The sequence below is a fragment of the Triticum aestivum genome, chromosome 2B, assembly GCF_018294505.1.
Source record: "Triticum aestivum cultivar Chinese Spring chromosome 2B, IWGSC CS RefSeq v2.1, whole genome shotgun sequence".
Lineage (NCBI taxonomy): Eukaryota > Viridiplantae > Streptophyta > Magnoliopsida > Poales > Poaceae > Triticum > Triticum aestivum.
The window spans coordinates 451,643,635-451,666,998 of NC_057798.1; the positions used below are offsets into that span (position 1 = coordinate 451,643,635).

Here is a 23,364-nt window from a genome sequence, read left to right on the forward strand (position 1 = left end):
AGCCACGTAAAATTTGCAACAACAAAGTAGAGGACGTCTAACTTGTTTTTGCAGGGCATGTTGTGATGTAATATGGTCAAGACGTGATGCTATATTTTATTGTATGAGATGATCATGTTTTGTAACCGAAGTTATCGGCAACTGGCAGGAGCCATATGGTTGTCGCTTTATTGTATGAAATGCAAACGCCCTGTAATTGCTTTACTTTATCACTAAGCGGTAGCGATAGTCGTAGAAGCAATAGATGGCGTAACGACAACGATGCTACGATGGAGATCAAGGTGTCGCGCCGGTGACGATGGTGATCACGACGGTGCTTCGAAGATGGAGATCACAAGCACAAGATGATGATGGCCATATCATATCACTTATATTGATTGCATGTGATGTTTATCCTTTATGCATCTTTATCTTGCTTTGATTGACGGTAGCATTTTAAGATGATCTCTCACTAATTATCAAGAAGTGTTCTCCCTGAGTATGCACCGTTGCGAAAGTTCTTCGTGCTGAGACACCACGTGATGATCGGGTGTGATAGGCTCTACGTTCAAATACAACGGGTGCAAAACAGTTGCACACGCGGAATACTCGGGTTAAACTTGACGAGCCTAGCATATACAGATATGGCCTCGGAACACGGAGACCGAAAGGTCGAGCGTGAATCATATAGTAGATATGATCAACATAATGATGTTCACCATTGAAACTACTCCATCTCACGTGATGATCGGACATGGTTTAGTTGATTTGGATCACGTGATCACTTAGATGACTAGAGAGATGTCTGTCTAAGTGGGAGTTCTTAAGTAATATGATTAATTGAACTTAAATTTATCATGAACTTAGTCCTGATAGTATTTTGCAAATTATGTTGTAGATCAATAGCTTGCGTTGTTGCTTTCATATGTTTATTTCGATATGTTCCTAGAGAAAATTGTGTTGAAAGATGTTAGTAGCAATGATGCGGATTGGATCCGTGATCTGAGGTTTATCCTCATTGCTGCACAGAAGAATTATGTCCTTAATGCACCGCTAGGTGACAGACCTATTGCAGGAGCAGATGCAGACGTTATGAATGTTTGGCTAGCTCAATATGATGACTACTTGATAGTTTAGTGCACCATGCTTAACGGCTTAGAATCGGGACTTCAAAGACATTTTGAATGTCATGGACCATATGAGATGTTCCAAGAGTTGAAGTTAATATTTCCAGCAAATACCCTAGTTGAGAGATATGAAGTCTCCAACAAGTTCTATAGCTAAAAGATGGAGGAGAATCGCTCAACTAGTGAGCATGTGCTCAGATTGTCTGGGTACTTCAATCGCTTGAATCAAGTGGGAGTTAATCTTCCAGATAAGATAGTGATTGACAGAATTCTCTAGTCACCATCACCAAGTTAGTAGAACTTTGTGATGAACTATAGTATGCAAGGGATAACGGAAATGATTCCCAAGCTCTTCGTGATGCTAAAATCAACGAAGGTAGAAATCAAGAAAAACATCAAGTGTTGATGGTAGACAAGACCACTAGTTTCAAGAAAAGGGCAAAGGGAAGAAGGGGAACTTCAAGAAGAACGGCAAGCGAGTTGCTGCTCAAGTGAAGAAGCCCAAGTCTGGTCCTAAGCCTGAGACTAAGTGCTTCTACTGCAAAGGGATTGGTCACTGGAAGCGGAACTACCCCAAGTGATTGGCGGATAAGAAGGATGGCAAAGTGAACATAAGTATATTTGATATACATGTTATTGATGTGTACTTTACTAGTGTTTATAGCAACCCCTCGGTACTTGGTACTGGTTCAGTTGCTAAGAGTAGTAACTCGAAACGGGAGTTGCAGAATAAACAGAAACTAGTTAAGGGTGAAGTGACGATGTGTGTTGAAAGTAGTTTCAAGATTGATATGATCATCATCGCACACTCCCTATACTTTCGGGATTAGTGTTGAACCTAAATAAATGTTATTTGGTGTTTGCGTTGAGCATGAATATGATTTGATCGTGTTTATTGCAATACGGTTATTCATTTAAGTAAGAGAATAAACTGTTGTTCTGTTTACATGAATAAAACCTTATATGGTTACACACCCAATGAAAATGGTTCATTGGACCTCGATTGTAGTGATACACATATTCATAATATTGAAACCAAAAGATGCAAAGTTAATAATGATAGTGCAACTTATTTGTGGCACTGCCGTTTAGGTCATATTGGTGTAAAGCGCATGAAGAAACTCCATGCTGATGGGATTTTGGAATCACTTGATTATGAATCATTTGATGCTTGCGAACCGTGCCTTTGGGCGAGATGACTAAAACTCTGTTCTTCGGAACAATGGTACGAGCAACAAACTTGTTGGAAATAATACATACTGATGTATGCAGACCAATGAGTATTAAGGCTCGCGGCAGGTATCGTTATTTTCTGACCTTCACAGATGATTTGAGCAGATATGGGTATATCTACTTGATGAAACATAAGTCTGAAATAGTTGAAAAGTTCAAAGAATTTCAGAGTGAAGTGGAAAAATCATCGTAACAAGAAAAATAAAATTTCTATGATCTGATCGTGGAGACGAATATTTGAGTTATGAGTTTGGTCTTCATTTGAAACAATGTGAAATAGTTTCGCAACTCACGCCATCTGGAACACCACAATATAATGGTGTGTCCAAACGTCGTAATCGTACTTTACTAGATATGGTGCGATCTATGATGTATCTTACTGATTTACCGCTATCGTTTTGGGGTTATGCTTTAGAGACGGCCGCATTCACGTTAAATAGGGCACCATCAAAATCCGTTGAGACGACGCCTTATGAACTGTGGTTTGGCAAGAAACCAAAGTTGTCGTTTCTTAAAGCTTGGAGTTGCGATGCTTATATGAAAAAAGGTCTTCAACTAGATAAGCTCGAACCCAAATTAGAGAAGTGCGTCTTCATAGAATACCCAAAGGAAACTATTGGGTACACCTTCTATCACAGATCCGAAGGCAAGTTATTCGTTGCTAAGATGGATCCTTTCTAGAAAAGGAGTTTCTCTCGAAAGAAGTGAGTGGGAGGAAAGTAGAACTTGATGAGGTAATTGTACCTTCTCCCTTATTGGAAAGTAGTTCATCACAGAAATCAGTTTCAGTGACTACTACACCAATTAGTGAGGAAGTTAATGATGATGATCATGAAACTTCAGATTAAGTTACTACAGAATCTCGTAGGTCTTACAGAGTAAGATCCGCACCAGAGTGGTACGGTAATCCTGTTCTGGAAGTTATGTTACTAGACCATGACGAACCTACGAACTATGAAGAAGCGATGGTGAGCCCAGATTCCGCAACATGGCTTGAGGCCATGAGATCTAAGATAAGATCCATGTATGAAAACAAAGTATGGACTTTGATTGACTTGCCCAATGATCGGCGAGACATTGAGATTAAATGGATCTTCAAGAGGAAGACAGACGCTGATAGTGTTACTATCTACAAAGCTAGAATTGTTGCAAAAAGGTTTTCGACAAGTTCAAGGTGTTGACTACGATGAGAGTTTTTCACTCGTATCTATGCTTAAGTCTATCTGAATCATGTTAGCAATTGCCGCATTTTATGAAATCTGGCAAATGGATAAACAAAACTGCATTCCTTAATGGTTTTCTTAAAGAAGAGTTGTATATGATGCAACCAGAAGGTTTTGTCAATCCTAAAGGTGCTAAAAAATTGTGCAAGCTCCAGCGATCCATCTATGGACTGGTGCAAGCATCTCGGAGTTGGAATATATGCTTTGATGAGTTGATCAAAGCATATGGTTTTATACAGACTTTTGAAGAAGTCTGTATTTACAAGAAATTGAGTGGGAGCTCTGTAGCATTTCTAATATTATATGTAGATGACATATTGTTAATTGGAAATGATATGGAAATTCTGGATAGCATGAAAGGATACTTGAATAAGAGTTTTTCAAAGCAAGACCTCGGTGAAGCTGCTTACACATTGAGCATCAAGATCTATATAGATAGATCAAGACGCTTGATAAGATTTTTCAATGAGTACATACCTTGATAAATTTTTGAAATAGTTCAAAATGGAACAGTCAAATAAAGGAGTTCTTTCCTGTGTTACAAGGTGTGAAGTTGAGTAAGACTCAAGACCCGACCATTGCAGAAAATAGAAAGAGAATGAAAAGTCATTCCCTATGCCTCAGTCATAGGTTCTATAAAGTATGCTATGCTGTGAACAGACCTATTGTATACCTTGCTCTGTGTTTGGCAAAGGAATACAATTTTGATCTAATAAGTAGATCACTGGTCATGGGTCAAGAATATCCTTAGTGAGGACTAAGGAGATGTTTCTCGATTATGGAGGTGATAAAAGAGCCCGTCGTAAAAGTTACAATGATGCAAGCTTTTACACCAATCCAGATGACTCTAAGTCTCAATCTGGATACATATTAAAAGTGGGAGAAATTAGCTAGAGTAGCTCCGTGCAGAGCATTGTGGACATAGAATATTTGCGAAATACATACGGCTCTGAATATGACAGACCCGTTGACTAAGCTTCTCTCACGAGCAAAACATGATCATACCTTAGTACTCTTTTGGGTGTTAATCACACAGCGATGTGAACTAGATTATTGACTCTAGTAAACCCTTTGGGTGTTGATCACATGATGATGTGAACTATGGGTATTAATCACATGCAGATGTGAATATTGGTGTTAAATCACATAGCGATGTGAACTAGATTATTGACTCTAGTGCAAGTGGGAGACTGAAGGAAATATGCACTAGAGGCAATAATAAAGTTATTATTTATTTCCTTATTCCATGATAAATGTTTATTATTCATGCTAGAATTGTATTAACCGGAAACATAATACATGTGTGAATACATAGACAAACATAGTGTCACTAGTATGCCTCTACTTGACTAGCTCGTGAATCAAAGATGGTTAAGTTTCCTAGCCATGGACAAAAGAGTTGTCATTTGATTAATAGGATCACATCATTAGGAGAATGATGTGATTGACATGACCCATTCCGTTAGCCTAGCACTTGATCGTTTAATATGTTGCTATTGCTTTCTTCATGACTTATACATGTTCCTGTAACTATGAGATTATGCAACTCCCGTTTACCGGAGGAACACTTTGGGTGCTACCAAACGTCACAACGTAACTGGGTGATTATAAAGGAGTACTACAGGTGTCTCCGAAGGTACATGTTGGGTTGGCGTATTTCGAGATTAGGTTTTGTCACTCCGATTGTCGGAGAGGTATCTCTGGGCCCTCTCGGTAATGCACATCACTATAAGCCTTGCAAGCAATGTAGCTAATGAGTTAGTTACGGAATGATGCATTACGTAACGAGTAAAGAGACTTGCCGGTAACGAGATTGAACTAGGTATTGGATACCGACGATCGAATCTCGGGCAAGTAACATACCGATGACAAAGGGAACAAAGTATGTTGTTATGCGGTTTGACCGATAAAGATCTTCGTAGAATATGTAGGAGCCAATATGGGCATCCAGGTTCCGCTATTGGTTATTGACCAAGAATAGTTCTAGGTCATGTCTACATAGTTTTCGAACCCGTAGGGTCCGCACGCTTAAGGTTTCGATAACAGTTATATTATGAGTTTATGAGTTTTGATGTACCGAAGGAGTTCGGAGTCCCGGATGAGATCGGGGACATGACGAGGAGTCTCGAAATGGTTGAGACGTAAAGATCGATATATTGGACGACTATATTCGGAGTTCGGAAAGGTTCCGAGTGATTCGGGTATTTTTCGGAGTACCGGAGAGTTACGAGAATTCGCCGGGGAGTATATGGGCATTATTGGGCCATACAGGAATTGAGGAGAGAGGCCGAAAGGAAGGAGGCGCGCAGCCCCCCTCTGGTCCGAATTGGACAAGGGGTGCAGCCCCTCTTTCCTTCCTCCTCTCCCCCTCTTTCCCCCTTCTCCTACTCCAACAAGGAAGGAGGGAGTCCTACTCCCGGTGGGAGTAGGACTCCCCTTGGCGCGCCTCTCCCTGGCCGGCCGCCTCCTCCCCTTGCTCCTTTATATACGGGGGCAGGGGGGCACCCCATGGAACACAAGTTGATCTACGGATCGTTCCTTAGCCGTGTGCGGTGCCCCCCTCCACCATATTCCATCTCGGTCATATCGTCGCGGAATTTAGGCGAAGCCCTGCGCCGGTAGAGCATCATCATCGTCACCACGCCGTCGTGCTGACGGAAATCATCCCCGAAGCTTTGCTGGATCGGAGCCCGGGGATCGTCATTGAGTTGAACGTGTGCTGAACTCGGAGGTGCCGTACGTTCGGTACTTGGATCGGTCGGATCGTGAAGACGTACGACTACATCAACCGCGTTATCATAACGCTTCCGCTTACGGTCTACGAGGGTACGTGGACAACACTCTCTCCTCTCATTGCTATGCCATCACCATAATCTTACGTGTACGTAGGAAATTTTTTGAAATTACTACGTTCCCCAACAGTAGGTGTAACAATGGTATTGATGTCCTCATCAGAAATGATTCTAAGTAGGCACAATATTCATAAAATAGAATCAGTAGCACCAAGATATGGTAGATATTGTCGCCATCAGGCTTTAGCATTCAAGTGGTTGTCATAAAGCCATTATTGACATCGTCAAGTCTGAAGCACCAAAATATTACCGCCATGAAGTTTTATCTTCCAAGTAGTTGTCATGTGATCATTACCGGCATCATCAAATCGCACACACCAAAAGATTACCGCCATTGGGTCTTAGCATCCAAATACTAGGCGATTTTGCAATGTCAATTGGCTGTTCAATATTTTTGTTTAAATTTAACATTTTTAAAAATGCAAAAAAAATAAGCATGTGTGCGCTCACTAATATTCTAGAAAAAATTCAGCTCAATTGGAGCAAAGAATTGTGAGATATTGGCAGTTCTTATTGGCTAATAATGTGGCTGTTTTTTTGTCACCGATGCACTTACAAACTAGACCCACTGTTAGGAATCATGTCAACACATTCAAATGATGTATTAGACCTAGCTACAAAAAATTACCCCAAAATATGGTGTTTTATGCAACAAAACATGTAAAGTGGGTGTTCTGTGCAAACTAGCACCAAAAGTAAGTGGTTTGTGCAATTTCCTCTCTCCGCGGGAGCTGAGTCGCCGCCGAAGAAGGGCCCAGCCATGGCTTACCCCCAGATTCGAACGGAGGAGGGGCTCCGAGCACAACCAGAGACCACCCGCAGTGAAGAACGCCGCCGAGGCCACCCAGCGTGCCGCACGCTCCCAAAAAACCACATCTCCGCCTCCGCCTGCTTACTGAAACCGCTCATCTCACGACTCGTTTGTAAAATAAATAAATAAAATGCAGCCTTCAGATTTTGTGGACTAGGAGGCATCTACAGCCGGCACCCCAAACCCGGCCTGGTTAGCATGAGACATCGGCAAGAGTTTGTTTTAAGGCACGGTAAGGATGGCGATCCATGTCCGAACTTTCGGATGTGATTCAACTGAACACATGTAACATGAAAATCACAAACTTGATTGTTCAATCATTATATTTGAAAATACATCGAGGAAAAAAAGTAGCCTAGCACACCGAGCAACGCCTGGATTTCCAACGTTGCCCTACACGACGATTGATTGGTTGACACACAACGACACGACATCACCAGCAGGTGATTTATTCGGAAACCAAATGTGGAGCTACTACGAATAAGGTAGCATAGCAGCAGCGAGCACGTAGACGTGTATGGGCACACTTACGAAGGTGATGAAGCAATACCACTTCACTTCTTGCAGACCAGCCCGGCGCTGCCCTTGCCGCTGCCGCACATGGTGTCGGCCGGCTCGTCGATCATGTCCACCGCCCCGACGCGGACGACGTCCTCTCCGGCGAAGCGCGCCACCTCGCAGTCCGTGCCGAAGATGTCCGAGACCTGGTACTTTGCGGCACCCCCCATCACGGGTATCTTGGCGCCCATGTCAACCCCGGCGCTGACGTAGTCGGAGCGGTAGGTCTGGCCGAGCACGCCGTGCACGTCGGCGCTGATGGAGTGGAACTTGAACGCGACGTTGAGGTGCGCGAGGCTGTCGTCGGCGGTGAGGCCGTAGTCGTGGACCCTCGAGTCCTCCTCAGTCACCGGCACCGCGTTGGCGACGATGCGGAACCGGCCGTCGAGGCGCACCACCACGCCGTTGGCCGCGCCGATGCGGAAGACGGACAGCGCGGGCGCGGAGGCCGGGCTCCAGCTGGCGGCCGGCGCCGCGTCCAGCTCGACGGGCACGCCGTCGAAGGTGATGACGAGGCGGTCGACGGCGTTGTCCCAGGTGACCGTCCTCTTGACGCCGAGGTAGAGGCGGTGGCCACCGAAGCGGACGCCGAGCGCCTGCACCCATGTGAAGTCACGCGCCGCCTTCACGTTGAGCTTGCCGATGAAGTGCGCGTTGATGTGCAGGTTGGCGTCGGAGAGCAGGCAGAAGTCGGCGTCCCTGCGGCCGTGGAAGAGGAACTTGTTGCCGTCGCCACCCACGAAGCGCGGGTCGTAGCACTCCGTGCCGGCCAGTTCACACACTGTTGGGTTCCAATGATGCGTCAAGCACACGATCGAGCCGAGCAATCAGTAACTTTCTAACTGCGAAATGAATGCAAAAAACATGGACGTGTATGTGTGTGGTGTTCTTACTGCAGACGAGCTTGCAGCTGGGGCAGTGCACGTAGCAGAGGTCGCGGCAGCCGGCGGGGCACCGGCGCACCGGGATCATGCACTCTGGGGCCTGCGACGGGCTGCTCTGGTTGTAGCAGCTCACCACGGTGGGCTGCGCGCCGGGGCTCATGTAGACGGGTACCACGTTGGGGTCCGAAAGGATGGGGTTGTCCATCGGCTGGGCGCCGACCGTGACGAGGAATGCGGCGGCGCAGGCGAGCAGCACCACCGCGCACGGGCGCCGGACGGACGCCATCGATCACTGCTAGTCGGTCTCTGGGTGATCTTTCACTGCTGGTTGAGTGAAGCTGTTGCGAGTGCTCGTGATGGTGTGGTGGTGCAAGGCGTGGAACGCATTCTTTTATAGCCCGGGACGATCTGACTAAACGAGTGTCGTCGGAACCACGCATGGCTTTTAGTCCCGGAAGTCAACTGCCGCTCGATAGATGGCTCGGCTAGCTCCCAGAGTCCCCCGCCACATGAAACGATTCCACGCTTACCGTCCCGGCGAACGGTTGATTCAAATCCGGGGCGCTTGGTCTCGATCTTTGTGTCAAGTATCATCTGCTCTACGTTATGGCTAAGCACAATCTACATGCCCAGCCAGGACAAAAATTTATCCTCTTCAGAGAGAAACCAAGATTCAGATATAGCCTGGCCACCAAAAATTGCACGATATAGATAAAATCTTCAGTTGAAGAATACTCCTCCATGAGTAGGGTGCATACAATCTTCAGGGTAAAGGCGTAAGGCACGGCCTTAGAGGAACATGGTTAGTGTTCATCTTAACAGAGCACGAAGGTGTCAAGTTGTTATGTTGCTTCAGAAAGTTGCTCCAAGCTACGCTCTAGTCCGCTCTGTCATCGAAGACCACGAGAACAAGGAGAGTGCAACATTTTTAACGGACCAGAATGTGCAGACATCTGAGACTCTATGCGAAGACCTAACACAAAAAGTACGCCGTGAAGATGCATACAACGTCTAGATTTCTTGGCAACTAAATTGTGATGCGATGGTTAGGAGGACAGTGGTATCCTCACCCGGTAGAGTTTAAATCGTGGTGCTCATATTTATTCTGAATTTATTTTAGGATTTTCGGTGATAAGCGTTTAGTGGGAGAAGACGTTCCCGTCGACTACGAGGCGTCTACCGACGACTTCGTAAAATCTCAAGATGACATGCCGGCTCAGTCTCTCGGAGGTGCTCATAGGGGTAACCGGTAAGGTGTGTGTGTGTGAGTTCATAGGATGAGTGTATGCATGTACGTATGAGCGTCTGCATTTGTATTGTGTTAAAAAAGTCTAGTTCGTTCACGATACTAAGAGCATTACTAGTAGAACCCTCCAACCCTCAAACCCTTATAGCAGTTTAAGGGTTGAGAAGTGCCAGTTTTTGACACTTTTAAGGGTTGAAAAACAGGGGCAAAGACTAGAACCCTCAAACCCAACCCGTAAACTGCTTTGAGGGTTGGATTTGAGGGTTCTAGTCTTTGCCTCAACCCCAATCTTTAAAACTGTCATTTCATATAGCACACATTTCATCACATTTCATCATATGGCATATCACAAATTCCATCACAATTGACATAAAACAATAATCATTCTAGTTATTATTACAACACCGAATAAAACAATAATCATTCAAATTATTACAACAATGTTTGAGCAAATTACACTAATTGTTCAAATCAAATAGGACATAGAAAAGTAAAACAAAGATACATCATGGGCCAATGCGCCGCCCATCCAACTGCCAGTGGTGCTCTACTAGATCATCCCGGAGCCGACCATGAGTGATTGCATCCTCAATCTGACGATGTGCTTGAAGAAAAGCGTGTATGCGAGAAGAGTTTCTTTCCGATTGCACACGGGTACCAACATTGTCATAGAAACAGGGGAGGTTTAACCCTCTCTCATCCTCTAGGATCATGTTGTGTAGAATCACACAACATTTCATGATGTTCATCAAGGTTTTTTTGTCCCAAAACCGGGTTGGACCACGAACTATGGCAAACCTTGCTTGCAAAACACCGAAAGCTCTCTCAATATCCTTGCGGGCTGCCTCTTGTGCCTTGGTGAAATGAGCATCTTTTCTTGTTAAGGGCACCCCATTTTTCTCCTTGATGGACTTCACAAGAGTTGCCCATTCAGGATAGATGCCATCGGTGAGATAGTATCCCATTGAGTACTCATTGTCCATGATTTTGTAGTTGCAAGCTGGAGCATCCCCAGAAATTAATCTTTTGAACAAAGGAGATCTATTGAGGATATTGATATCATTGAGTGTTCCCGGCAACCCAAAAAATGCATGCCAAATCCATGTGTCCTGAGATGCTACGGCCTCAAGCACAATGGTAGCATCACGGCTTTTACCGCAATACATTCCGTGCCATGCCTTTGGGCAATTTTTCCACCTCCAATGCATGCAATCAAGACTACCTAGCATCCCCGACCATCCCCTTTTTTCATTCATTTCCATTAATCTCTTTGTATCTTCCTCGTTTGGTGCTCGAAGATACTGCTCACCATACAACCGGATGACCAACTTGGCAAACCTACGGACCGACTCCGTGGTTGTATCTTGCCCAATGCGAAGATACTCGTCGGTATAATCCGCGGGTATGCCATAAGCGAGTACCCGCATTGCCGTCGATATCTTTTGATATGCACTAAACCCCATGATACCGGCGGCGGATCTACGGCGTTTAAAGTAATATGAGGCGGCCTCACAATCGGTGACAATCTTCACAAACAAACTACGCCGCATTCGGTACCTTCTGCGGAAGAGACGAGGAGGGTACGTAGGTACCTCGGAGAAGTAGTCTTCCATCAAATGTTCGTGTCCGAGAGCGCGGTTCCGGTAGATGGTACCTCGGAGAAGTAGTCTTCCATCAAATGTTCGTGTCCGAGGCTCATCATCTCGACGTCATCGTCTTGCAACAACTCATCGATGTCCGAATCATCGGATGACGACCAACCCGACGAATCAGACAACGAGTCCATGTCGTTGTTGTTCACCTCCATCTACACAATACAACAAACAATAAATTGTGAGTGCCAACAATGAATCAAAAAGGAAAAAAATAAAACAAAAAGAAAGAAAGGAAAGCATACCTGCGGGGAGCTCGGGGCGGCTGCCTCTGGCCTGCCTTGCCTCTGGCGCGGCGGCTCGAGGAGGCCTGAGGCGGGAGGCGGCTGGGGGCGGGAGGCGACTGGGGGGCGGGGGCCGGGGCCCGACGGCTGAGGCGGGCGGGCGGGGGGCGGGGCGCGGCCGGGGGCGGGAGGCCGAGGAGCGGGACGCCGGGCCGGGAGGCGGCGGGGCGGGCGGCCGGGGGCCGGGCCGCGGAGCGGGGCGGCCGGGGGCGGCGGGGAACGGCGGATCCGGCGGCGGGGAGTGTGGTGCAGGGGCGGGACAGCGGCGGCGTCGAGGGGAGGCGGGGGGCCGGCCGGATTTGGGGCGGGCGACGGCGGGCGGCATGGGAGGAAGGAAGCGGGAGGTTGGGGAGGGGAAACTTCCCTCCCGCGCGACGGGGGAAGGGAGTGCGGGCTGGGGTCGAGCGCCCCCCTCCAACCCTCACTTCTACGGTTTGAAATTGGGTTTGAGGGTTGGACCCTTACTTTTTTTTGAGGGTTTGAGGGTTTAGGGGTTCTAGTCTTTCCGTTTTTTTTGTTGCAACCCGTAAAAAAGCGGTTATTTTTTAGGGTTTGAGGGTTTAGGGGTACTACTAGTAATGCTCTAAGCCCATCTCCGTCGCGGACCCTCAAAACGCCCGGCCAAACGTGTTGTGCTATCCAACACGGACTTATATAGGTTCACAGGACAGTCCGTACGCACTTTCTCCCGCAAACCGGAGACAAACGTGGGGGGCTTTGCGGGCGTCCGAACCGCTCCCAAGCCCACGTTTGACCGTCCTGGCCCACCCAAACCCCCCTCCCTCGTCAGCGCCGCTCCAAAGCATCAGTGTCGCAGTCATGCCCGGCGAGAGCGAACGCGACCTCTCAATGGTGTTGAAGCCCCGCGTCGCTTTCCGGTGCAGGCGACTATTCCGCGTTCAAACGACATGACGAGCATCCGTCCATCCATCTGCCGCCCACATTAGTGACATGCGGTTGCCAAGGAATCTACTCCGGCGCCACCCGTCCGTCTCTCTGCTGCCCACCATTGCTACATAAACTGCCGCCTCGGCCATAGCCTCAGTCATCCGCCTCCGATCCCTTTCTCCTCTTCGCACCACTCCCACCATGGCTTCCTCAATGTCGTGCGCACGACGATCTATGGGAACGGGAAAGATCCCTTTGCAGTTCAGCCGTGGGAATCGACGAGCACAAAAAGCAGAATCAGTAGTTCACACAAGCACGCGCCACCGTGAGGTATAAAACCCTACTCCTGCTTTGTTGTACTGGATGTGTATGAGCTCAAGTTACAAGGGGCGCGCCTTGCCGGCAAGAGTGCGCAGGGACTGCAGCTACACGTGTAAATGAGCAAAGTGTCAACCTTTTTAAATGTAGACATGGACCTCCTTTTATAGATGAAGGGGTCACCATAATGGCAAAATGGTAATTACAACATGTGAACAGTGGCTATAGTGCCAAATACCTAACTCTGACGGTTAGGACAAGGGCATTAAAGGCACTGCGAGATGCCGTGCTGGTAAAGCGCACCAAAGATGTCGTGGTGCTATGTGTCGCACCCATCTTGTGATGGAAACAGTGTCTGTGTTGGTGTGGGCGTCTTGGACGTCGCCGCGTCGTCCTTGGAATTCGCTGCGCCGCCCGTAGGCTGTGCAGCTTCGTCCTTGGACTTGGCAGCAGCTGGAGTCTTATTCGCCGTGCTCCGGACGACGCCGCTTGCCTGGCTAGGATTGCCAGAGCGTCGTGGATGTTGTTCACCGCTTCCACCCTCTCCGTCATCGCCTGTGTGCGTAGGCATCAGAAGCTTGGACATAGAAGGAGCGCCCACCGTCACGCCCTTCTACTTAGGCGCCATGAGCGGTGACGATGATGAAGCTGACGTGTAGACTGCTAACTCAGGTTCGCGCAGGCGATTCCCCTACCTGGCGCGCCAAAGATGTCGTGCGTCCAGCTACCTCATATTATCTTGACACGCCTTCAGGACGGGTGTCATTAAAGTTGATCCTTCGGCGGTGAGCTGAGACATGCCCAAACAGAGCTCACCAAACCGCCTGCCCGCTCGACACCTACTTGACAGGCGATTGGCGTGTCACTGAGGTGGAGCGGTGGAACAGTAGTGGGAGTCTGCCGGCATGGAGCTTGCTGGGTCTTGCTTGCCGGTATGTAGCTTGCCAGCAACCAAGACTTTGATCTTCAATGCTAACTTGGTACTTCTTGATGACCTGCCTTGAGGTCTTCTTTATGGTTTTGTTAACCAAGTGTTGAGTCTTGTTTGCAGCTGTCCTTCGGCAAGCCCTGCCGCCGGGAAGGCTACTACTGCTTGTGCACAAGTCCGAGGTACTAAAGCACCCCTACTTTAGTACACCGACTCTTGCACTCCAAAACTCTCTGGGATGGGCTGACGCCAGAGCAGAAGAAGGAGATGGCCGCCATTGCTGCCGGCTGGCTAGCCGACATGCAGCCGAAGACGACGACGTCCCAATGGAGGACGCGGCCGATGATAAGATGGCGCTACCGTCCTCGTCCGCATCACCCTCGTCAGTGCATTGCACCATGACAATCGGTGAGACCCGTGCCCATTACATGGACATGGGCCGGGTGGAGCAGGAAGAGCAGTTCCGGGAGGCGCAGGCCGTCGGAGCCTACAACCACCAGCTTCTCCAAGAGCACCGTCAGGCGTAGGAGTAGCTTGCCACTGGCAGGGCTATCACACCAGGCGCGGATCTCGCGGAGCAAGCTGTGCTACACGAGTCCTACAACTCCGCCCGCGAGATCCGCCTCGCCCGCTGGCGGTACCGCCAGCATCAGGCAGAAAACTGGAGACCGCCAACAAGGAGTTCGACGAGGTGTGGGGTAAGACCGACGACGAGGCAGAGGACAAAGTCGGTTCCGCCGAGGCCACGCCCCGCCGCCACGACCACGACTCGGGCAACTTCACTTCCCAGGTCTTCGAAGGCGGAGGTAGAGAGCGCCGAGGAGGAATTAGAAGGCGAAGTTTCAGTTCTCGGGGCTCATGGCCGAACACGGGGAACGGGCACCGACAATCATAGATTCAGTGTGTTAATTATACCTTCAAAGCCGGACAAGCACCACTTAGTTCATGTGTGTCCAAAATGTATTGAAACCCTTCATGTTTATATGAAATCCATTGTGTTTGACCAAATTCCGCAATGTTGGACGGCGGCCTCCCGCATCCGTGTCCGCGTACGAATGCGGAGAAAACTTGCAGGTCGCCATGCCCTAAACCCTATCCTACAGTACACATAGCAGCTTCTACAGCACCACTATCCGAATTGAGTGCATCGGCCAAATTACTCCACTGATAACGAAAACTTACTCCACTCATAACGAAAACAATCCAGACTGTCCGTATATGTGCACAAGAGAGGGGAGGAGTTGCATATCACCATTTTCGTGGGTAATTCAAATGGTATGTTCAAGGTTTACAGGCCAAGTATTTCCATATTTTTAATCAAAAGTGCAGCTGTGGCGAAACCACTGTTAGCAAACACAGTAGTAGTTACTTTGGAGGTAGAACCCCAAACCAAGAAAGAGTGGATGACATTGCCACTAACACAGCATTAGTTACAACGTTTTGCAAGTCGGAAAAATATGCGCTAACGTACTAAAAGAACCACCTCTTCTTAACTGCAGGTGTTGTGCCTTCGCCTGGAGGACTTGGGCTCTCTCTTTTTGCCATCCCACTGTTCAGCGCCTCCAACCTTTTCCTGCAGAAAAAACAGCAACATAAATAAATAAATAAACAAACAAATAAATAAAAAGACAAGTTGGACATAAAAAAATAGAATAATTATGTTTATTTTGCCCTTGAAATACTGAGAATTTTATTCGGACTAAACATCGAAACAGTTTCCTAATCGCTAATGATATTATGGTATGCAGAACCTGCAATGTTACAAGAGGCGGTATGCTACATTGCCCCTGCAAATAATCAAATTGCAAGAGAAAACAAAGGTGACACAAAAAAATAAATTCCACTGCAGATATAGACTATGGAGTCAATTGAGATATGATTTGTATTAGTTTGTTGGATACTAACTTTTGAAATTCTCCCCTTCACAATACTGAGCAGAGGAAGCCAGAAGGAAAGAGATACAGACCAACAACTACACTGTCAAGTGTCAAGTTCACTGTTCAAGAAGGCGCTACTAGGCGCTCGCCTAGGCGCGCTTAAGCTCTGGGCGCTGGCATAGCGCCTCGCTTTGGACCTAGGCGCTCAGAAAAGCGCCCAGAAAGGTCCTCCGGCAAGAAATCGTGTTTCTCAGGCAGGAAATCAATCTCCCCAGCCAGGATTTGACCTCCCCAGCAAAGATCCATCCTCCCCGACGAGGATTCAACCAATCCAGCAACAAATCAACTGATTCCGGCGAGAGATCAAGCATTTCCGGTGAGAAATCGACTGATTCCGGCGAGGGATCAAGCATCTCCAGCGAGAAATCGAGCTTCACTGGCTGACTGGTTCCCATGTGCAGCAAGGGAGAGAGGAAGGAGAGAGGCGGCGTGAGGAGGATCCCTAATTTTCTGTCGACTGTGCACGTATGGGAGGCTTTAGTAGGAGAATTGAATAGATGGGCCAGTGGTTTAATGGGCCAGATCAGCCCATCTACCTTGTTTCTTCATGCTACAGTGGAAACGCCTAGGCGCGCCTAGGCGACGCATAAGCGGGTTGTGCGCAAGTAGGTCACAAAACGCATAAGTAACGCCCAGCGCCTTCTTGAACTTAGGTCAAGTTTACTTTTAAGGAGACAACAGCGAAGCAGAACTCCCCTTTTGACAGCAGCATGAAAACATAATAGATAGTTTACCAATGAATATCCTATCTCCTAAACTGCAAGACTAGAAAATTTTCCTCCTTGGCTACAATGCAAATGAGAAATGTAATAGCCAACATGTACCTTACCAATTTTTTGGTTATGACCAAAACTTTGGTCTTGGTTTGGATGGTTGCCAATATTTTGGCACGCCAATGGCTCCTTACCAACTATACTTCATATTTTTAGCAAAGTTGGCCAACTCACGTGCACACAAAACCTTGACCAATATTTTGGCTAGCCAAATATTTGGTGGAGCAAACCAAGGCTCAAAGCAAACGCACACTTTTTTTTTAATGTTTTGTTCTACTACTTAAACAATTACCTTGTATCGCCAAGCTGTCCATGCAAGCTCCATCGTTGGCGAAATCCTTCCATACCCGGAAGACCACTAGCAAGAATCATGCGCCTAAAATAGAAGTACACGATCAGATTGGACCAAAGCTAAGAAACTGAGTAAATAATTATGTGAATAAATCGCCCAATGCTTCCTTTTGTCCAGGTAACAAACAAAATAAATGTATCTTGGGAACAACAAAGTGGTCTTTAAAAAGCTGTAAATCCATTTAGTACTGCCCTGAAGAATGGTCACGAGGTAATCCAAAAGTACCTTCCTTTTGGAGTACTAGTGCTGGTCATAAGCAGTGGAACACGAGAAATGGGGGGAGGCCTAACAAACTACTGCCGGCAGAACCAAGTGCTATAACTAAATAATATGGGAGCACTGATGTGTAAATTGAAAGTCTTTTGCATGAACTTTCATAGAAAATTATAACCCTTTGTTCTCACCAAGCTCTAGCTTCTAGGTAGTCAAGTAGAACACCATGGCCTAAATTACAATGTTAGGCACATGACTGCTAAGCAATTAACCCAACGCTACCAGGTACTACAGAGTGACTCCCTCAGTCCATCCCTCTCTCTCAACAAGACCAAGCAGTAGGTACAACATCCCAGGCATGAAGATAACAAATATTTATTCAGTGTTAACACCAAATGACTTCAACAGAAGAATTTTGAACTAAAATAACCTTAGCTGCTGAGGAATCACAATCAATGGAGGCAAGCTTAGACAACCAAGTATAGGAGGTTATTACACCGTTCAGTACTTACGGGCACTATCATGGCAATAGTGTGTAAAAGTGTACAAACTGACCCTTTTCCGATAATGAAATGAGAAAACAAGATGTGATATGAAGACTGGATGCTTGTAAAGCTTTTAAAATCATTATCCATTTCAAATAGTTGAGATACGAAGGAGGTTGGATGAGAAATCTGCCTACATTGCTCGACGCCCTTAAGGCCTCCTTTGGTTCATAGGATAGGAATATCATAGGAATAGGAAAATCATAGGAAGTGAGATGAGATGCATCTCAATTTCATAAGGAAAGAGATGTCATTTGATGCATAGGATAGGAGTTTTTACATTGAGTCTAGGCTAATGTTCCTTTTCCTTTGAAATGTGAAGGATTGGTTCTTATTCTACATATGAATAGGAATCCATTCCTACAAACCAAAGGCTCCAAAGAAATTTTTCCTACAAGATTCCTATTCTCTAGAATTCCTACAAAATTCCTGTAAACCAAAGAAGGCCCAAGTCTTAAACTAGTTGCTGATGCAGATTGGCAAGTATCCCTGAGGGTAACGAGAATTTGATGTATGTACAGTTTACCACAGTCCATAAAATTTTAAAGGAAAAATAAACCTTGAAGGTAATCTACGAAGTTGAACAGAAGTGTATTAACCCGTTTCACATCTATAGGAATGTATCTACGATATGGAGCAGCAGCACTAAGGCTACCTTTCGAGCAGTGTGAGTTCTGATTGGAGTTGAGTGACTCTTTCCTTTGCATCTTCGAGGGGCATCGAGAAACCTAATTTATACTCACTATCCTGAAGTCGTTCCCTTATTTCCTTATCCTGTAAAAATAAGTCAGAAAAAGGCACAGCTGGTTAAACAGGAGCCTTTGGTTTTACACCGGCCAGCAGGGTCAGTTATAATATAACTGACCCTTTTCTAGAGAATAGTTTTAATATAACTGACCCTTTTCTCAGCACATTGTTTGTATAGCACAATTTCGTCTTGACAAAATGGCTCAATATCATTGATTTGCAAGCCTGGACAGCAGAAATAGGATTCATTTTCTCCATACTTGTTTACATATGGAAAACGACAAAACATATAGAGATGTCAGAGTAAACAGTTACTCACATAGGAAAAGATTCTTCAGGATACCATCACAAAGCTCAACACCTTCAAGGACATGGGATGCAATCTCTTTCGGTACGACAGGGGAAGGTGGCCCACGCATAAGATCATCACCGACGAGAATGGTCTCTTCCATCGTTTCTTGTCGATCGACTGTTGACAAAAATAGGCATTCCCCACAAAAGAAGAAAATGAAAAATAGGCAGGAGCACAACTAGTAGCAAACTGAAGAAATGAGAATCTAATTCTCGCACAAATAAGCGCAAGTGCATCCTTTTATTACTCACAGATTTTCAATCTTTCCATTTACTATTGTTTCCAGAAATGAAAAACGCAATTCAATGTGCTGAGACAAAATGTGGACGCAGTTCCCTCTTCTTTTCTCGTTGAGCAATGAAGCATTACTAGGATGCAGCTATAACACCAACGTCCCTGGATTTGTGGTTCCTACCTCCAAGATCAACTAGGCTCACCTCGAAGATAAACATGCCACAAGGGCGCCAATCAAGAAATCATCCCAGGCCTACTAAACATATTACTAAATGCTTATTTGTATTAAACCACGATCCACCACTAAAACTGACACGAGTTATGCACGGCGAGTAACAATAACATAAAGTAATGGGTGGGAGAGGCAGTACGCGCATACCATCCATGGTGACCTAGCAACTTTTCACACCGGCCAGAAGCCTGAAGCAGCTAATGCTGACCAACTTCCTGCAGCCAACCAAGAGGAAAAAGGAACAGTTAGGCTTGTTTCACTCTGCGGGAAGGGAAGCGAAGCAGCAGATATGCCTATCAGCTCCAGCGGTTGCTGGTGAAATAGATCAGAGACGGTGGCGTCGTCGGCTGAGGGGTCCGCTGTCGGAGTTGGCCGTCCGCCTCAAGCGCCACTCTCACCCAGCCTTGTACGTCGCCGCGAGCTCCCACTGCACAGACCAATCAGCATCCACAGCCACCATTCCATCAAACACCTCACGTGCACGAACACACATGTCCCAAATTGGGGCAAAATCATCTCAGCCAAACCAGGGGAAATTGGAGAGGACACTCACCGCCTTGCCGCCCTCCGCTCACCACCGGCTGGAATGTCCGGCGACGGACCTCGTCCGATGGGTGGGTCCGCCCCTCGTCGTGGCAACCAACTGCGCCGGAGGCCGAAGGGGAGGAACAAGAGGAACAGGGGGTTTATGCCTCAGTGACATTCATGGGCTTTCTCATTGAAACACGGACTAACGGTTGCTGGGCCTAGTAAACGACTCAAAAGCCTACAAAACTTTTAAACTGGGCTGATATTTTAGTAGACGAGGTAGCAGCACACAAGCCCATTACTACTCCTTTACCAGGGGGCGTCGATCGGCTGAGATCAACGGCTGGAACGCCAGGGCGGGAGCTAGGGCAGGAACTAAATGGCACACGGACGGCTCAGATCGCAGTGCGACCTGGCCTTGGTCTATATAAATATGTAGCCCCGCCGCAACAACGGAGCCCCTTACTCGCAGAAACCCTAGCAGATCGGTCGAGCCCTCCGCCGCCGCCCCGCCTTCAGCTCTCTCCTTCCTTCTCCGATCCAAGTAACGTCTCGTTCATTCCCTTGCGCTTCTGTACTTCCGTCCGTCGATATGATCTTACTGCAATGCAAATCTGATAGTTGCTAGTGTTGTTCGTATGCCGCACTACGTTAGATGTTGATGAAATGGGACTTTAGTTCGGCCATGTGCTAAGAAGTCACGGTTGTTCTTGTTGCGGACAGGTTTTTAGGTGTACCTTGTCACGAGGCTCTGGTTTCAGTAAAACATCTTGGTATAGTTGCTGCAAGTTAGCTATTCGGTTTCGTAGATCCAAAAATGAATGAACGCGATGCTAAGATTTCACTGCCATAGAAATATTTTCTACGTGGTTCTTACTGGAATGTAGATAGCTTTCATTGTCCTCGTGAAAGTAATTTATCTTTTATTATTGTAGCACATAAATGCCCTTATTTGTCTTGATTTGAAAGAGAAGCTAATGAGATTTGATGTAGATTATAGTTCGTATTCAGAACTGATGCTTTGTTAATTATGCTCTGAGTTGATTGCGACTTTTGTTTTCTGTCAGATATTCCAAGTATTTACAGTTATTTAGTTGACCGTAATGTTGAGGTCACACTGGCTTATTTTGTTCCTTCGCTATTTGACCAGGATGAAGTTCATTGCTGCCTATCTGCTTGCTTACCTCTCTGGCAACGCCAGCCCCTCTGCAGAGGACCTGACATCCATTCTTGAGTCTGGTAATGTTGTCTTACTGGGTGCCCTACATTAGTTTTGGTCCTGCTGTTTTCTTCTACTGACAAAGACATCTTTGGATCCTACAGTTGATGTTACCATGTTACCGGTTATTATTATCATTATGTGTTTAGCAATAGTTACCTACACTTGAAATGTGGCTTGCCAATGAAAACAACCTTTATGCCTTAAGTTCTACTGATATAATGTAGAATATGCTTAGCTTTGACACAAGGGAGATTGTATGTTTATTAAAGGTCACTTGTATGTAATGTGTTGTCCTTTGTTTTCTATTGTTAGCTTCTAATCTTACCTTTATGCTATGTTGCAGTTGGTTGTGAAATCGACAATGAGAAGATGGAACTCATGCTGTCCCAAGTGAAGGGCAAGGACATCACCGAGCTCTTGGCTGCTGGTAGGGAGAAGTTTGCTGCGGTTCCATCTGGTGGTGGTGGTGTGGCTGTTTCAGCTGCTGCCCCTGCTGCTGGAGGTGCTGCTGCCCCTGCAGCTGAGTCAAAGAAAGAAGAGAAGGTCGTGGAGAAGGAAGAGAGTGATGATGTAAGATCACCATTCCCACCTTTCCCCTTGTTGGGACCTTCTATCATCTCTATATTAACTGGCCTTGCAGCTCATGAACTTGGACATGTTCATTTTTTGATGTGTTTTCATTCATATTTTATGATAATGTTCTAACTGTTTGTGTGCGCGCTTCAACTTGCAGGACATGGGCTTCAGTCTGTTCGACTAAGTTGTGGGGCACCTTGTGTCTGAAGTATCTATCCTTGGCCAGGAAACTAGAGTCAATGATGTTTTAGCCTTTATTTAGCTGAGTTGTGAAACACTGGCAAGACAATGTTTTGATATGTAATTCAGCCCCTGGTTGCTGGTTGATTTACTGGTGAACCATACCTTTGCTATCCAATTTTGGTCCTTTAACAATGCGTTGTTTTGATGTTCTGCCTGTTCCATGTATCCTTAAATCGCTGTCCCATTTTTCTGCTAGTGTTTTGGTGAACCTAATACAGAATTCTTTGTAAATTGGCACATCGTTGAGTGGGAAGTGCCATGGTTGTTACAGCGCAGCAAATCTCATTCCGACTAGTACATGATCCCGATTTGGTTTTTTGATTGTAGGAGGCTCCTTCCCTTGTCTCACTGAGTAGGGCTGGTGATTTGGTTACTGAGGTAGTGAGTTGTTTGATTGTAGGAAGCTCCTTCCCTTGCCGTGGTCGCAGATAAGCTGCCACACAAAATATGTCATGAGTCATGACGTGCACCTTGATATTCGTGCGTCCGTCAGTCTTAATTTCGTGCGGGAGTCATCGCACGAGTGCTATGCTCGCGTGCGGGAGTCATTATCGGTTGGGGTTTTACACGATGTTTTTAAGCTGTCAAATTGTGTTTGGGCTAAGGGGATGTTGGAGCCCCACCAACCTGAAAATCAGGGTACATGTTTAAATCAGGAGGACTCCGCACGTCTGTATAAACAGGGGTACATGTTTAGTTGGTTAGTTAGGAGCCTGTAGAAACAGTTTGTAAGACTCCGCACGTCTAGCATTCGTAATAAATTTGTAGTTTATCTCATCGTGTGCTTTTCTCTTCCAACACTACTCGGAGTTTTTTTCAAGGAGGCCCGTGTTTTTGTGGGTTTAGATTTCTCCCATTTGTATTTTCTTTCTACTCTCAAACATGTTAGGGCATCCTACAGTTGGACTGGGCAAATTTGGCCTCTTAAATATCCGTGGATGCGTCCGACCAGTGTTCGGCGTGTCTGATTTGACTCCTTATTTGTTCGTCCACCCAGTCATGTCCTTCCCCTTTTTCCTTATATGTCAAGGCCCATGCGTGTGACTGGAGGAGAAGAGAGAAAGAAAAACAATAATAAAGAAATAAAAATATGCTTTGTGGTGGGTCAAATCTTATGTGATGGACGCAGGACCAATGACCGGACACGACTGGACACTCCTCATACTCATCTTATACACAAGGGCAATATGAGGGGTGTCGGACAACCCGCGCATTTATGAAGGCTTTGAGGGGTTCGATTGGGTCAACTCTTTTCTTCTCTCTCCTGTCCGATCAAGTAGGTCGGGGGGTGGGGTGATTAGACTACTTGATCAAATAAAAACCTAGTCTTTTCCCAATTTTAGTTCTTGGCAAGTTTTAGCAATTCTCACAAGTCGAGCAACACGCTACACGTGCAAGTCTAGATAGTAGGCATCGAAAAGTAAGGA

The 23,364-nt window shown here is 46.4% G+C and overlaps 3 protein-coding genes across 5 annotated transcripts; 1 reads left to right on the plus strand and 2 right to left on the minus strand.

The window, feature by feature from the left end:
• Positions 1-7,516: 7,516 nt before the first annotated feature.
• LOC123041366 (uncharacterized) lies at positions 7,517-9,019 on the minus strand. Its single transcript, XM_044463990.1, has 2 exons — positions 8,677-9,019; positions 7,517-8,564 (listed from the first exon to the last, which is right to left on the minus strand). Exons 1-2 carry the CDS (start codon positions 8,951-8,953, stop codon positions 7,780-7,782), a joined length of 1,062 nt encoding a protein of 353 aa, XP_044319925.1. The 5' UTR covers positions 8,954-9,019; the 3' UTR covers positions 7,517-7,779.
• A 6,223-nt stretch (positions 9,020-15,242) lies between these two features.
• Positions 15,243-20,121, minus strand: LOC123045394 (uncharacterized). 3 transcript variants are annotated; one of them, XM_044468440.1, is made up of 8 exons: positions 19,922-20,121; positions 19,702-19,795; positions 19,516-19,583; positions 18,870-19,019; positions 18,702-18,775; positions 18,459-18,577; positions 16,986-17,069; positions 15,243-15,556 (listed from the first exon to the last, which is right to left on the minus strand). In XM_044468440.1, the coding sequence occupies exons 3-8, from the start codon at positions 19,520-19,522 to the stop codon at positions 15,454-15,456; spliced, it is 537 nt and encodes a 178-aa protein (XP_044324375.1). In that variant the 5' UTR covers positions 19,523-19,583; positions 19,702-19,795; positions 19,922-20,121; the 3' UTR covers positions 15,243-15,453. The 3 variants fall into 3 exon arrangements, with proteins under 3 accessions (XP_044324375.1, XP_044324376.1, XP_044324374.1); XM_044468441.1 differs by having other exon boundaries at positions 19,666-19,795; XM_044468439.1 differs by having other exon boundaries at positions 19,662-19,795.
• A 172-nt stretch (positions 20,122-20,293) lies between these two features.
• LOC123045396 (60S acidic ribosomal protein P2A) lies at positions 20,294-22,087 on the plus strand. The gene is made up of 4 exons (XM_044468442.1): positions 20,294-20,440; positions 21,047-21,135; positions 21,462-21,688; positions 21,852-22,087. The coding sequence occupies exons 2-4, from the start codon at positions 21,048-21,050 to the stop codon at positions 21,876-21,878; spliced, it is 342 nt and encodes a 113-aa protein (XP_044324377.1). The 5' UTR covers positions 20,294-20,440; position 21,047; the 3' UTR covers positions 21,879-22,087.
• Positions 22,088-23,364: the final 1,277 nt, after the last annotated feature.

What these genes read in the sequence shown, in the direction of transcription:
- LOC123045394 (XM_044468440.1), bottom strand. An exon ending in AACAATGTGCTGAGAAAAGG is followed by an intron (nt 18,578 to 18,701) that starts GTCAGTTATATT and finishes TTATTTTTACAG; the next exon opens with GATAAGGAAATAAGGGAACG. An exon ending in GAACTCACACTGCTCGAAAG is followed by an intron (nt 17,070 to 18,458) that starts GTAGCCTTAGTG and finishes CTTCTATTTTAG; the next exon opens with GCGCATGATTCTTGCTAGTG.
- LOC123041366 (XM_044463990.1), bottom strand. Translation starts at nt 8,953, where the DNA reads ATGGCGTCCGTCCGGCGCCCGTGCGCGGTGGTGCTGCTCGCCTGCGCC. An exon ending in CAGCTGCAAGCTCGTCTGCA is followed by an intron (nt 8,565 to 8,676) that starts GTAAGAACACCA and finishes GGAACCCAACAG; the next exon opens with TGTGTGAACTGGCCGGCACG.
- LOC123045396 (XM_044468442.1), top strand. Translation starts at nt 21,048, where the DNA reads ATGAAGTTCATTGCTGCCTATCTGCTTGCTTACCTCTCTGGCAACGCC. An exon ending in GACATCCATTCTTGAGTCTG is followed by an intron (nt 21,136 to 21,461) that starts GTAATGTTGTCT and finishes GCTATGTTGCAG; the next exon opens with TTGGTTGTGAAATCGACAAT. An exon ending in AGAAGGAAGAGAGTGATGAT is followed by an intron (nt 21,689 to 21,851) that starts GTAAGATCACCA and finishes TTCAACTTGCAG; the next exon opens with GACATGGGCTTCAGTCTGTT.